This window comes from Lampetra fluviatilis, chromosome 2 (genome assembly GCF_964198595.1).
Source record: "Lampetra fluviatilis chromosome 2, kcLamFluv1.1, whole genome shotgun sequence".
NCBI classification, from domain to species: Eukaryota; Metazoa; Chordata; class Hyperoartia; order Petromyzontiformes; family Petromyzontidae; genus Lampetra; species Lampetra fluviatilis.
The window spans coordinates 31,942,930-31,959,256 of record NC_136276.1 but is presented as its reverse complement, the minus strand read 5'-3'; the positions used below and the strand labels follow the sequence as shown (position 1 = coordinate 31,959,256).

The 16,327-nt window shown below is 46.2% G+C and overlaps 1 protein-coding gene across 1 annotated transcript in view; it reads right to left on the bottom strand.

The window, feature by feature from the left end:
• Positions 1-16,327, bottom strand: part of LOC144945540 (protein scribble homolog) — a 50,169-nt gene that overhangs the window by 15,926 nt on the left and 17,916 nt on the right. Inside the window, exons 13-20 of the mRNA XM_078874001.1 lie at positions 15,846-15,970; positions 13,821-14,084; positions 12,588-13,064; positions 11,227-11,289; positions 9,864-9,953; positions 9,121-9,198; positions 4,553-4,981; positions 3,112-3,192 (exon numbers count right to left, since the gene is read on the bottom strand). Coding sequence (XP_078730127.1) covers positions 3,112-3,192; positions 4,553-4,981; positions 9,121-9,198; positions 9,864-9,953; positions 11,227-11,289; positions 12,588-13,064; positions 13,821-14,084; positions 15,846-15,970 — 1,607 coding nt within the window. The remainder of the gene's footprint in view (positions 1-3,111; positions 3,193-4,552; positions 4,982-9,120; positions 9,199-9,863; positions 9,954-11,226; positions 11,290-12,587; positions 13,065-13,820; positions 14,085-15,845; positions 15,971-16,327) is intronic.

Sequence of the window (16,327 nt, the reverse complement as noted above, 5' to 3'; positions counted from 1 at the left end):
GTGCTCAGCAAAGAAATTTGAAGCGAGCAAAGCTTCTGATCAAATCTGTCCCGATTAAAAAATAAATAGATTTTGAGCGCTATCAGCAGCAACGTTGACCTAACGATCGTGAAAAATGGGCTAATCTGTTGGTAAGGGATCCGCGCGCACTCAGACAGGTCCTATCCAGCTGTTCATCGCAATCGCCGGTATTAAGCCAGTGCAGGGCCTTAATAAATGCCACCATTAGTAGATTAATCTTCTGGCCAACATTAAGGCGGCACTCACATGCACACTGTTAATTAACTGGCTCGTCGTGCAGGAGCAGCGGCAGTATCCCAGAGGAAAAGAAAATTTCAGACGGTTAGTACATTTAAAGGAAGGGAAAGAGAGTGCCTTTAAGGAAGTAAGAAATTACGCTTTGTAAAATAAAATCCTCTTGTGTCTGGAGACGAAGGACCCTCGGCAGCCTCCACAGCTGAAGTGAACGTGACTCGGTGAGAGCGAGGAACCATGGTGGACACACATCCCTGTCAGTGGATGGCAGCAGCTGCCAAGCATGCAACGATTCTGGGTCGCGATTCAATTCAAGAGGGAGTTATTTTCGCCTAACGCTGCGGGGAATGTAAGCGTCTCGAGTAGCCGTGAGCTTCTAGCTCTCCGATGCGTCTTCAGATTGTACTTCTTTGTTGTTTGGCATAACATCAGAGGTTTCGTGCCTGAGAAGAAGCTCCCCGTGTGTGGAGTGAAACGACAGACGTTATGCCGAACATTACAAAGTACGACTGAAAAAAGAACGTTGGAGAGCTATTCTGTAAAAACCCATCTAGATGCGAAGCCCCTTTTGTCAATCTATTCGCTGGATGAAGGTCTCACAGCACCGGGCAGGTCACGTGAGGTTATCTGGCCGTAATTCACCACACTGGTCAGTGCCGCTTGATGAAGCCTACAACCTATACAAAATTAAGAGCACAGACTCCCCCACGCACGTTATTTAATGCGCGTATCACACGTGTAAGCGTCAATTTTAATGAATTAAATCGATTTACCGTTGCATGCCTGTCAGATGCTCCACCTCTCAAAAATGTGCCCACCCTGTAATTCAAGAGCTGATAGAAAGGGGGTCGCCGCCACCGCCACCCAGCCAACACCCCCACGCAAAGGTCGGGGGGGGGGACAGCTGGGATTCCCCATTCTCAGGGAGGACGAGACTCCGGCTGTGGAGGTTAAGAGCCTTACCGAGCAGGGTGCAGACAGAAGCCAACACTGGCCAGACAGTACCACCGCTTACCCCCCCGCCCCCCCTCACCCCACCACCGTGACGGCATGCTGTTACGAGCCCCACCACCAAGCACCCTTTCCACCGCCCCCCCCCCACCCCGCCACCAACCCACAGTCGGGCAAAGTGCTCATTAGTGGCATGCGACGAGTGAGGGAAAACAAAAAACACAAAAAGGATGGAGGAACAAAAAAACTCAAAACATCAGGCAGTTAGTATGAAAGTGAGCGCGCTGGATCCACCGACGTGACGTGCCCATCAGCACCGAGGCTGATCCGGAGACCTTAACACAGAGGGCTGTAAAAATTTGCCACTGCCAGTTCAATTTAAGACTTTTTTTGTCTTGTTTTTTTACCATGCTATATTTTTTTCTCATTTTTAGCCGTCTTGTTTGTAAACATGTTGTCTCCATTCGCCTACAACCACATACGTTCCGTATAATTTTCAGAAATTAATACCGTATAATTTTCAGAAATTAATACCGTGCTTAGGGCATAGTATTTGATTAAAAAAAGACTTTCTATGAATGAATGCGGTCTTTACACCGAAACTAATCGGACATCATGAATGGATGTCTGTATTGATGCAAAGTTTTTTGGACATGCTTAAGTTCACCTAATTTTGCTTGCGAACACATGACAATATTTCACGGGCTAGTTTCAGAACCTTCTAGCGTTTACGGGCTGATTCTGGAAGCGTAGGCGAGTTCTGGTAAAGCTCTCTGCTTGCCTTTTACAAGAAGTGAAAATGCCATTGCACATCGTCAGCACACGCAGTTTGACTTTCACAAGTTAAACATTTAAACAATGCTGGTATATATGAATATATAAACACATTTTCAATTATAATTAAAAGTCTAGGGATTATTTAACTATTTTATGCACGTGTAAGAACATATGACAAATTACTTAAAACAGGCTCACTCTTGTAACAAATACTTCTCAACAGTGTTTCACCAGGGAACTCTGCAGAAAGTGTCCATGTTATTAAGAATATCATTTATAATACGTTACCAATCGTCAAAATTCACCCGAATTCCCAATCCTCTATTAACTAATGCAAAAAACTGTGAACATTATTTTTGTTAGGATGGGGATGAGTCACGAAGAATTTACTAAATTCCCTCTTAATTGTAAATGGACAGATTCATTTTATCTACCGAGTTACATTTCTGAAAATAGAAAAAACTGCGGACAATTAGTTGCATACATTTACATTTGAGTTGTGCAAGAGCATAAAAATACCTCCCTGTTTCAACGCACGTGCAAAATGTCCAACGTGCGCCGATGATTTATGACTGCCATTACAAGAGATGTAACATCGATATTGATTCTCAAGCTCGTGATACGTGCGTCGCATAGCGTCCATATAAAGAGTTTTGTTTTTATTATTATTTGCATACGACACAAAGCAATGGGCTCAAGTGTCCGCTGCAGCCACGAGAGGCAGCTATATTCACCACAATGATAAACAGATAATTATTTTTTTAATAAAACTGATCCCGAATTGAGCTCGCTACCCATCAAAACCCTCACAGGTTAGTGTAGGTAAGCCTATGGGATGTCACGCAAATCTATGGGGTCTAAACATCTCTATGGGTCTCAGTGGCACAGTGTAGTTTGCATGGGCCCTGGTGCAAAAAATTAAATGAAGCACCCCCCACTCCCCCATCCAATTTCTCCCCTATCTGTAGCCCGGTGCATGGGCCACTCCGGCCCATGTGCCCGGGTGCAGTTGCAGTTAGGCCACTGGGATTGAGCTATCTCAAGGGTCAAATTCACGCTTGGTCCCCTCAGGCCGGGTAAGGAGATCGTGGACGTTGCTTTGCAGCAGCAGAGGAGAGAAATACTTACAGCCAGAACGCGATCTGCGACAGCCATCGTGCCCTCCAGATCTGCCGTGCCACCGTCCGCTATCCTTGAAATGAAGATTCCCTAAGAGGGAGAAACATGCCGCGTTAGTCCAAAGGTCATGTCAGAATCAGAATATTTATATATATATACTGGTGAAATCCTATTAGCTATAAAGCTCTTTTTCACAGATGTACAGCAGGGACAGGTCAGAAGGTAACAAGTCGATTGGCCCTCTGTTCCTCTGTGGGTCATATGTTATTCTATGTAGGTCCCATGTTAGTATTTGGGTCCTATGTAAGTCCATGGGTCCTATATATGTTATCGATCTATGTATATAATAGGGAAATTTGTGAATGTGTCTGTTCGAAATGTTTAGCATACTTCCCTACATGCAACAAACTTGGAATTTGACATGTGGGTAGCTTCCAGACTGTACACAATGCAAAAAGTATAAAAATAGACTTTTGTATTTTGGGGGGGGGGGCGCAATAATACATATATTTTGCACGCAAGTGAGCGGTGACATCACATCTGTGATGTCACCCGCATGCGGCAGCGTTACCTGACGTCACACATCCCCCCCCCACCCTCTGTGTAGGCCGTGTATTAATCCAAGACGAGGGGATCCAAGTCTCGGGCGAAGCCGGGTAGTAAAGCTAGTACTAGATACATTGACGTGTTGTATGTCAGTCTAAAGACTACGGTCAGTCTGCAGGTACAATAGAAGTGATTGCCAAATCCCATTGGCCTGTTATGCCCACCAGGCACCCTAGCAGACAGAACGTGTTGTGCAAGGTTAACCAAAGATAAAATCTGCAACCTTTGAGTCATGCGGACACTTGTATTTGTGACTGACATTATGCAATATACAATAGATACATTGTTGATGCCATGCAAAGTTGTTATCAGTTACAGCTTTGAAGTATATTTATATATTACTGGGTGTAGGAAAACAGGAACACAAAAACAACTATTCACCAAAGGTCATTGCAATCATACTACTAAACAAAAAAGGGAGCGCTCGGCATGAGCGAGAACAGATTAGGTCGGCCTGTAGCAACATCAATCCTCTATTCAGCCAAGCACATGCAGTCACTCAAATACCAATACATCTGCTTGTTCTGGAGGAGAGTACTGTAGATGAACAGACATCTTGGAACAGATGCGGACCCACCCCCTTCACCCCCACCACACACGAGCTGCCGATCGACTGTGGTGGAAGCATGTATACTGCCGTATGATCCACTGGGTCAATCGTCGCCGAGGGAAAACAAATTGAACCGGTGACTTCCGGATCACAAGTCCAGTGTGCGGACCGTGAACACCGCAGCAGGAAGACCGTTTATGAGAAAGGGAATGGGGTTGTAGTTACGGACAGGATTGTGGCCACAGATCGGCCTATTCGGAGAAATCCATCCCACACCGCGGCGCAAGAGCGTACGCTGTGGGAGCCCTTGAAGGGCGTCGACCCCTTGCCGCCGGCGATGCTGAAGCCAAGCCCTCTCTCGTTCCTCAGCAGCCGCACGGAGAGCTGTTCTCGCATCACGGTGGGCTCCGGCTCGGGCGCGAAGGTGACGGCCGAACGGCGCTCGCGCAGGGGGGGCTGTGCCGGCGTCGTCAGCTTCGGCGTTACCGCCGCCGCCGCCTCAAGGGCCGTGGCCACCGGCGTCGACGGCAGCGGTGGCGGCTGCGGCGTGGGTGTCGGCGGCGGTGAAGGGGACTGCGGAGGGGGCGGCCGTGCCACGCTCACGGCGTGCTCGGGCTCCACCATGCGCTCCCGTAGCACCAGCAGCTCCATGACGCTGCCGCTGTTCTTCAGAGCGCTCACCGCCTCCTGGTGTTCGGCATCCACCAGCACCACGCCATTCACCTGCATCGCGAGGAGGAGGAGGGCGTCACTTGCAATGCGTTGAGATCCCCCCAAATAGACTTCCCTGGCCGAAAGGTGATCGTGACAAGCTAAACACAAAAATGACGGCTGTTTGTGTTTAGTTTGTTGTCCTTCCCCCACACCTCCAATTGACACGGTTGGCTATGTAGGGTGTGAAAGAAGTTCAACATACATGCATATATGTGACTGGGGTTCAGCGTGTTACTGTATTCTTCGGATTGCAATTTTTCACTTTTGGATTGTCTGGGAGTTGTCAGACAATCCAAAAGGTGTGTGACCATATTTATATAACTTGACACCGGGCCCAATTTTGCAGTGCGTCTTACTCTTTAAAAGCATCTTGCAATCCAGAGAATTTGGTACAAATTGAGCTGTCAAAATGAGTCGATTAATATAATGAATCGTTTAACCTATCACTTGAACACCAACATATTGTACCCCCAAGGCAGGAAACCCCCTAGAATTCAGACCCAGTGTGATGCAGCTTACGATACTGACGCGGCTAACGAAGCCGACGGCGTCACAGAGCACTGCGCTGTATCTGCTGTTCAAGCGTGCTGCACACGTGGCGGCAAAAGAGGTGAGACTATAACGTTTCTATTTTCGTGTCATCAAATTAATGAGTAATCGAAGTGGTAGTCAGCAGAGTAATCGATCACTCTAATAATCTCACAGATCAGCTCTAGTTAGAAGCAAACAATCCTGAATGGAAGCTAAGAGGGGTTGAGTTTTGCTCAGTAGTGAGATGGGAAAAATACCATCTATTGTATGCTTGAGTTGCGAGGGTCCAAGAGATGGTCGAAGAGCAAACGATTCAAGAATCGATTTCTATGGCGCTTCAAACGTCATCCCCTTGCATTCATATATATTTTTTCTGGGTACGCCAGTTTCCTCCATTGCACCTAGCCAAACACTCATTCGTGAAACTGGCCCAACATCCCAATTCAGACTCCACCTGAAGAGAGTGTTTTAGACTCGATGGGAAATTTTCGGAAAATAGGGGCACGATAATTGTGATTTGGCACAATTTGTTTTACGTGCTGCGCTGAATAGACTCCACGGTGTTTGTTGAGGACTCTTGCTAAAAACACCAAACAAACCAGCGGCATCGGAAAAAACACCCGGATAATAATGAGAAACCGTGAATGTTTTTGTACATCAGGCTGATGACGTCAATGTAATGCCGTTCTAATGATGTTACTATGGTGCTATGATGGAGAGTTTAGCGGTAGCTTTTCATAATTTTTTTTCTCATTAATGAAGCTTGAAACTCAGGTCAAACAGCCCGGGTTACACAGCCATGTAACGACAACATAAACAAATTATTTGGCGATGCTGCACGCTGGCAGTGGGGCATAGGCACAAAAGACAAACACTAAACACAATTTGTCAATAAACAATGCCTTCAAATGGATAACAGGTGACGTTACGGGCAATGTCCTATGGTGTAAAGTTCCGTCTCCAACTTTTATGCACTCTCTCTGGCCTGTAAGTATGTGCTATGAAGGGCCATCGTTCAAAATGTCTGCCTATTTTTTTTTATTTTAAAGCCAAATTGTTAACGATGAATATGTTGAGTTTTTGTTGGTTGTTAACTGTGCTTGTGCACCACTGCCAATGCAGCTGCTTCCACCAAGTAATTTGTCATTTGTTTAACCACTTTTACATACACACACACCTAACACAGGTGAAACGTGCCCCACTATTACGGGGCTGAGAAGCCAGGCAGGAGGCAATCTCCAGCAGAGAAAAGTCTCAGGTAAACAGATATTTTTTTTCCCCTTTGGAATTGTTCAAAAAAACAAACAAACAAATCGTTACTATTAACTGCAATAAGAGCAGTTCGGTTTTTATCGTATCTTCTTTTCAGTGTTATTTTATTAATCTGGGTGATATAACATACCCTTTACCCTCTTTGGAAATGTATTATCTATATATATAAAATCGCAAATCTGTCTGTCTGTGTGTCGCCGTACCATACGCACTTTCATTGGACGGCGGTTGCCCCTGGCAACGGATAGCGACGCCTTCGCGGCGGGGTGGACGCCATTTTTAATTCCCGTTAAAAATAGGCGCACGCATTAACACGCGACTCTGAGGTAAATTCATCAAACTTTCACGTCTTCTTCACTCCCCCCCCACCACAATGTGTGCAATTACTATTATAGGGTCGGTCGATTATAAAATTATAGCGATTAGACAGTATTATTGTAGCGCGGGGGGGGGGGGGGAACGGCACCCGTACCCAGCGTCAGCCGGGTGGCAAAATCAGGCGAGGCCGGAGGCTCTGCACGGTACTAGGCCTCGACACCCACCACGCGACTCTGAGGTAAATTCATCAAAGTTTCACGTCCTCTACAGAGTGGTGAGGGAGGGAGAGTGGTGAGGGAGGGAGAGTGGTGAGGGAGGGAGAGTGGTGAGGGAGGGAGAGTGGTGAGGGAGAGTGGTGAGGGAGGGAGAGTGGTGAGGGAGGGAGAGTGGTGAGGGAGGGAGAGTGGTGAGGGAGGGAGAGTGGTGAGGGAGGGAGAGTGGTGAAGGAGGGAGAGTGGTGAGGGAGGGACTCAGCCTCAAAACGAGTAACTGGTGTGGCGTATTAACATCGCCACTGGGGAGACAAAGGCGGCCGGGCGTGGTGGATACAAGTCCCGGGCGAAGCCGGGTAGTACAGCTAGTCATTGTTTATAAATCCAGGAGTATTAAAGACCATTGGACAATGATGAAGAAACGGTTTTGGAGTACACGCAACCTTATTAGACGAAGAAATACGCCTACATTGGCTTGGACAAGTTTCCAGAATGAGCCCTGAGTTGGTGGTGGGACAGCAAAGTAGAAGGAAATAGAAGCAGGGGAAGCCATAAAAACCAGGTGGATAAATGCAGTGGATACTTTTTCAATACGAAACATGATTGAGGCTGAATAGCAGTAACGCTGGCTGACGAAATAGACCCGTGGCGGGAATTTATTCTGAAGCGACAGATGATGATGATGACCAGGAATTCTGGGTGTCTCAGCCGAAAAGGCTGGGGTACAGCTCGATAGGTAAGTGGAGCAGAGTGCTCCCCAGTTTGGGGTCATGAGTTCAAATACCAAACCAAGTGTCAACTCAACTCGTGATGATCAATATCGCTCCAGGACCTGGGAAATGAACACCACATGGTGCAGTTTCACCACGGTGGTCGTTCTAACTACACTGTACCAGTGGCTTGCAGGACCACCAATAAATTAAAACCTGCCAACAAGGCTATCCTGCTCGCTGTATATTACTGCCTCCTGGTACAAGGCTTTAACCTCTTTAAACTGTGGTCAAATCTGCTTATTCAATCACCTACAAAGCAAAGCTATTTTACTTTACGAGCTTTGGTGGCGCCTTTGGAGCTGTATTGCCATGAAGACAACGGTGGCCAACAACTGCAGCCATGTCCACAGTTGTCACCCATTCGGCACATTGGGTGGATGATGAATGGTGTGCAATTCACATTTTTTTCTTTGCCTTGTTGATACACGCACTGTTGCACACTTCCTGGCATTTGCTCAAGATCTATTGCTTTGCAACTCGCAGATGCCAGTGGTTGCCTAACTGTAAGTTCTCTGTTAAATGTTTTTGCCCACTCTCCAGGTTAGAGGATACCATGTCAAAATATAAACTTGCGTTTTGAAAAGGGGATTTTTAAAAAATATATTTTTGGTGTATTGCTCATCCTTTTTTCTCTCGAGTTAAAAGAGCAGACAAATATCTTTCAATCAATCAAAATTATGATGACGTTGATAGCAGGATGCATTTGACATACATAACCAATCATCGTTGAAAGTGGAAACCACTGTAGCGGCAACAGCTGTTACGGAAGCAACACAAGTGGGCACCAATCCAAGTGCGGTTTTTCGAGTTAGGCCTTGTGTTGAGTATTCATTCTCTCATGCTTTCGACACGCTCTACTCTTGGCATCCTCCGAGGTCCTGAGGATGTTGAACTCCTGAACAAGCCCGCGGCAGCGCGTGCCGAAAGCTTGAGCGAAGTATTGCTCACCGACGCGGCCTCACCTGGATCATCACACTTTGGATTACGAGTGGCTGAAGGACGAACGTGTTAAATTAAAACGGCTGGCAGCACGTGAAATCACCTGCAGCAGCTTGTCACCGACACGCACACCGGCGATCCCTGCCGGCCCCTCGTCCGACACCCGTGAAATAAATATTCCCTGCGTTCGGCACGCACACGGCACGCCAGGCACACAGATCCACATCTCCATAACCGGTCCACGGTGGGTGGCGCGGACAAATGCGAAGCGTCTCATGTGCAGTGGGCCCGGGTGGTGACAGAGGCATGTGTGTGCGTGTTTATGTATGGGCAGTGGTGACGTAGTGATAATAGCACGCTGCGCTACGAAACCCGGCAACCTGAGTTCGATTCCCAGCCATGGCCGGCATCAGTGACGTGTGGTATAAAAATTTGTCCCGAGCCTCCCCTAGTTAGACCGAACTATAAATGAGCACCTGGCACGATGTGCAAACATCAGCATTGGAGAGAAAAGGTGACGGACCCTGGAAATGACCGCACCATGTCATCGTGTGCCAGCTTACCAAGGTGCTCGCAACAGCACTTCGTTAAACAGTCAATGTAGGCTATATGGGGGGGGGGGGTCTTTTTGTTTTAATACTATGTGTGGGTGTGTGAGCAGTGGTGCAGAAGTTAGCATACCGCACTACGAATCCAACAATACGGATTCCATTCTAGGCCCATTGCTATCATCGGTGGAGGATGGGACCTGAACCAATCTATGTAAGCAATACGGGGGTTCTTTGCCTTTATCTTGTTTATGCGAGTGAGGATATGTGTATGTTGTGTTACCAGGTCGAGTGGTACCTCATCTTCCCCTTTGTAAGGGGTTGATCCCTTCCCGCCAGCAATGCTGATGCCCAGGCCACCTGTTTTTCTGTACACTACGATTTTAATCTAAAAGACAACATTAAGAAGAAGCACGCTGCTCATTACTTCACATCAATGCAACACAGTGGTCATCATTCCATAAAAATGTTCATTAGGTTTAAACCTCATCTATGTTTCAATGATTTTTTTTTAATGGTATGTTGAATTTGTTAGTTACTGTATTAGTAAACTATTAAAAACAAATTGAATTAAAACCAGGATCGAACCATGGTCGATATACAGGAGACAATGTGTTAAGTGTTACCGCGAGCAGAGAAATAATGCGCAAGAAAACAGACAGGACAGCATGGAGGGTGAAAGAACACACGTTCACGATTAAGAACATTTGCAAAGGGAACGGGATCCATGATCGTTCTGTTGTTCAATAAACAGCACACATACACAATACATACAACAGAAGAAACACAATGGGGTTAAACCGCTCGGGCAACACAAAGGCATATGGCAAGCTTGGCGAGTTAATGTGAAGCTAAATGACGATATAGCACAACAAGATATTGCGCTCCATTGTTAAATGAGTTTAGTACAGTGGTTCCCAACCTGTAGCGCTAGTATCTCCGAGAAGGTACAAGTGACATCCCCAGAGGGTTTAGACAAGTTAATTCACGTGTTGCACATCACGTGGGGCTGCTAAGCAGTGCTGCTCTGTGTACACTAGCAATAATAAAGTTATTTGACTCATCTGTTGTATGAAATTCAGAAAAGCAAGTGTGCTTGGAAACCTTGCCAGAGGTTTCCGCTAGAGTTCTTCTCCCCTTATGTTCACCAAGCATAGTTTTAAGTCGATTTTACAAATTCACAAAAGTCCAAGAGACGTTGTTTCCAGCCATTCCACATCTCCCCTCTGCTTCATCACGATGGCAAGGGACTGTATAAACTGTCCAAGAGTAAAAACAAAAATAGTTTTATAGTTATTTAAAGTTTTTTTTCAAACAATTTTTGTTGAATCTAAGTAAAGTTAAAATATTAAAGTGTCAATATTTTGTAAATTGTTATCAAGTATTAACGACACGTCTTAGGTGTTTAATTACGTGCAAATGTTATTCAAACATGCTTTACACAGCGTCATTATTAAAATCACTTGCAAGCACTGTGCCGGTAGGGGTACGCTTGACAGTTGACGGGTACGACAAGGGGTACACAAGAATCAGGCAAAAGGTTGGGGAACCACTGGCTTAGTATGAAGCAAGCAACGACACCGAGCAGAGCAGGGACAGGGGTACAGTAGGGTTGAGCGAACAGCACGGAGAGAGCGGTAAGGAAAGCGAGCGGTACAGACCTCATCCTCCTCAAGGCGGGCAGGCTCGATGAGCAGGTTATTGGCTAGATCAAATGAAACCCCCTGTTACCATAGAGAGGAGCCCAAGGCATGCCCGTCAGTCAAGCCACCCGCAGAGATTAGCAGATCACAGCTCAAGTCAAAAGCTCATCAAAACGTGGGATTAATAATTATACTTCAAGTAATAAATAAGTACACACACACACACACACGTACGCACGCAAAATACACGTGCACTCGTTCACTCCGCTTTAACAGAAGACACCAGGAATATAGATACAGGCGAGTGCAATTATGGCTCGGTTAGGCTTCACAACTGCCTTACAAACTCGAATATATTTAAAGTCCATTTAGTCTTCACGAGTTGGCATTTCAATGGAAAGCCGGTACAACAGGGACCTCAAGGCTGGCAAGCAGCCTCAGCGCAATGTTAAGTCCATGCTTGTAGGACAAAACATATGCTGAGCACTTTCCATCAGATAAAAACAAATTTGGACTCCGCTCCAAGTCAACGCCAGAAAGTGGGAGAATTGCCAGTTGTCGCTTCTTACGTGCGGGAACGGTGGCACATGTATTCTTGGAAATGACAGCACCAGTCAAAATCTATATCACCACCTTCATAATTAACACTGCCGCCTTGTTATGCTGGCGATGAAAGTGGTGGGTATTTATTATTTTTGCTCGAACTACCACCAATGCAGTCCCCTTCATATTTTTTTCATCGGAATTATATCAGCATCAATTGATGATCGCAAGGAAATAAAGATAAACATAACCTCCAATACGTAGTCGGTTGCAAAAGGTAATTAAAGCTTTTTAAAATATCCTGCCGCATCAGTTTATTTACATAGGTCACGTGCTGTGACATTTTCCAAGTTCACTAACTCTTGGACACTAATAATAATGTAATAATTCCAAATTGAAAAGCACCGCGCAGTAGTCGCTCGCTCTCGAAGTGGGAGAACAATCCAGAGGCGTGAGGAACCACAGGAAAGCGGTAAAGGCCGCAGCCACGTTTTGAGCCAGTGCCAAATTCACCCCATAGCTCTGGCATCCTCTATATATTCAGGTGTTACTGACCAATTGAAGTGTTGATACTTGTGGGAGGAAACAGGAAGACCCATAGAAAACTCATGTGTGCGAGCGGGCAACACGATCTCATGCAGATGGAACAGGTGCAGATTAGTCCATACTTAGAGTACTGCCATCTCCTGGCTAGCCAGGGTATGGAAATTTCGACGCCCATGGGAAAGGAATTTAAGGACATTGGTGTAATCCACCAACCCTCGCCTCCAGTGCTGGATTACAGGCTTCCGCCACCACCCTCCAACCCTACAATGTGATATTCATATTCAACATACCTTTACAGCTTGCAGTGTGGATACGTTGTTGTTGAGGGCCTCTTCAGCCAAGGGCATCTCCTCCGCAACCTCGCGCCCATCTATTGCTCCTTCCATATCGCCTCCTCTCTCGTTCCCTGCCTCTTGCTCCTCCTCCCTCTCACTGCTCCGCTCAAAAGCTCCTCCAGCACCGTCTCCACCCTCGGCTTCCTCCTCCTCCTTCTCCTCTTCCTCCTCCTCCCTCTCCTCTTCATCATCATCGTCATCTCCATCTTCTTCTCCCCCATCCTCCTCCTCATCATCGTCATCATCGTCAACCTCTTGGTAACTGCCGCTGAGAAGTGCTTTCACCACCTCTGGCTTGGGAAGCTTGGCCACTTTGAATCCTTTTTTGTAGTGCGGGGTGTCCTTGCGGATCAGCCGCTTTGTCTCCCAAGCATCGTCGGGCTCCTCTTCTTCCGTGTCGATGGTGTCTTCGGCAAAGCGGACGGAAGGTTCCTGCGTTCATCAGTATTTATTATTAATTCTGCACTGCTCACGCCATGCATTAGCCACACCAAGTCAGAGGAGTGGCACACACACTGCAATGCTGTCTGATTAAAAGAGGCTATTGTGCCACATTTTACGGAGCCAGATGTGTGGTGGGACCATCCCGTAGGCTAGTGCTTGAAGAGGCATGGGTTAGTTGATTGTATAGATAGGAAAGACTCCCGAATGTTCTGGGTTTTGAGATGGTCAAGACGTTTAAGTTGTTCACAGACCCTGAATTACGATTAAACATCGGGTGAGTTTTGTGAACCTATCTGTACAGATCTTTGGGTGTAATCCCCTTGCATGTGTGGAGTTTCTCCGGTACTCCGGTTTCCTCCCACACATAAAACACCCCTTGAGATGGGATTGGCCAAACAACCTGTAATAATGCCATCCTCAAAAAAATGTTGGGACTTGGTTGAAATCGCATTTCTGATTTATCAAATCAAATCATTCGTACATTTGGTATCTGTGCCATTCTCATGGTGCAAGGCTATCACAAAGGTGCTATATTTCACAGGTGGGTATAGTCAGGAGATTCACAGTAGGGAGCAAATGTGGCTATCTTTACCCAAATATGTAATCTGTGAAATTTGCAGTCTGAAAATGTGACAAATGAAACACATCTGTAAACATCTCTCGCACATGCACAATTGTCAGCGACGATAAAACAACGCCTTCATCACGTAGCACAAGCGAGCGCACGTGCAACGTACTGCTCACCTCTTCGTACTGCTCCATCTGAAACGCTGCTCCAGGCTCAGGTCTTGAAGGTTCGACGTGGTCGCCCTGACCAGTGGCCCCGTCTGCCGGAGAGGCTGGCCTCTCCTGGGCCTCCCTTGTGGAATTGTGGCTCTGAATGGACACGTCGCTGCAGCGCTTGTTCGATGCGTCACGGGGCTCCTCGGAACGTTGTTTGTCATCGTCCCGCTTCTTCTTCATGGCCTTGAGCTCGCTTGGGTATGGTGTGGCCCTCCTCTGGATTTTCTGTTGCGTGTAGTGTTAATTTCAGTCAGAATTTAGACATAGACCATGAATTACAGCTACGTCAAAGCAAGTAGAGGAAAATTGCAATATTTTGGACGTGTGATCAGGATTAATGGTGACCAGCTGCAAAGGATGGTCATGGAGGGAGCAATTGAAGGTGCGATGGGAAGAGGAAGATCACAATCTGAGTGGAAGCCACACATCAAACATTGGATGGGATGGGGGCTGTGTCAGTTGAAAAGGTGCAGCGACAGACAAGAGAGAAGTGATAAGACAGGATTTAATTTAGTCATTTGATTAGTCTCGACTAAAGCCGTTAAACATTTAGTCAAACACTATTAGTCATTAGAATGTTAGTGCGGTGGGGGTAGCACGCACTTTTTCACCTACTCAATATCATCATGTCAGCCAATCAGCAAATCTTTTCGATACATATACTGTACATATCGCCAAATTACCATGTCCAGTGGCACTCCAGTCTCTAATACCATTACGGAATTACCTTCGTCCATATCTCCATTCACTCTTAAATTTTGTCTCATCACCGCCAGTCATGCTCTGGTCTTTGGCGAGTCGTCAAATCATCGCCCTGCTTGGGGATTTGGTCCCCTCGCAAGTCATCGTCGACTAACATTTTCATCGGTCATTTCGTTCAAAAATTAACACCGCTGGCCTTGAGAAACCTCGCAAACAAAAAGCACCAAACAGCGGCGGAGGTTGTTGGGGGCAAAGGGCACCCCCCACCCATGCACTTCCTTAAAACTCGGTCGTTAAAAAAAGAGACAGAAAAACTTTATGGGAGTCATAAAATGATACCAAAGTGAATACATCCATTGATACATGGTAAACCGTTGAAAGAAAAAAGGTAAAGAAAAATTTACGGAATCAAAATGCTGGAATATCAGCAACGCTGTTATCATGCAGACGATACTGTTTTGCGAGTCGTGGCAAGCTCCAACGCGGTCCATGTTATACTCATTAATCAAACTGTAATCAACAATCATCCATCCTGGTTTTTTTTTACTTTACCAATGCAAGCTGGTGCCTTCAGGGCTCTTTCCCAGCCATTGAATTTAAATTGTCAACGTTGATGCACACAGAATACGTGGTTACTGCTAGCAATGAATAATAGGAACGGGGTATACATTTTTAAAGTAATTTTCTATAACGTGACACAATATGGCTTATTTATTGAATAAACAAATAGTTTGATACAGAAAAGGAACGTAATGTTCATCATGCCCAGTGTGGATGGTAAAACTTAAATAATCCGAGTACATCTAACAGTATTTTATTAGCAATTCCCCCTTATCAATACAGATGGATAAATTTCTATCTGCATTACAGTCCCGAATGGTTGGCATATGTCCAATTAAAACGCAGATCTGTGAAACCTCCAAACCCAGTGGGTTGTGTAGGGAGGTCGGGAAGATGGCAGAACAGCGAGTTCATGAACCCATCTGCGAGGACCTTTGAGTATTTCCCCCTTATCTGCATGGATTCTCTCCAAGTACGACCGTTTCCTCCCAAGTGAAAAAAACTTACCGAAATAAAAAAGCCAAAACAAACCCGAATACAGGTAGAATTCTAAAAAAAAAAGTCCAAAGAAACCCCCATGAATCTATTTTGAGCAAACCACACTTCTGTTGATATGCACGATTCCAAGGCGACATCCAGTTCCTCTTACGCGGTTAAAACCCCTCTGCAAGTATGGCTTTTGCGGCGGGGAAGTGGGGAGGAAGTGAACGGGCGAGCGCGCACCTTTCGCTCGTGGTCGTTGGACTCTCCATCCTCCGGAACGTCGGCGTGGAACTGGATGACGCTCACCCGGTTGCTCTCATCCCCCGGTGGGGGGCTGTTGTCACTCTCCTCCGCCAGCACCTGGTCTAAACGTTCCAACGGCGAGAGGAGGACAACACGGGTTGCGCTCAGGGCTTTCCGCGTGCGTGTCCTTAAGTTACCCTCTTTAACGCTTCGCAAGGGAGGTTCGAAAAGCGTGAATGCATTAGCCCTGTCCGTCCGCCTGTCTGTCTGTAACACGAAGTTATGATAATCCTGGTAAAGTAAAGTCAGGTGAAGAACAGGTCTGTCGAGAAGACAGTCTGTCTTCTCGACAGACCTGTTCTTCACCTGAGGACGGCTGCTTGCGTTGTGGCCGAAACGTCGTGAGAATTATTCTATTATGTTTTATTTTTTTTATTTTATTATTTCCATTCTACGTGACTTTACCGAAAGAACCAAGA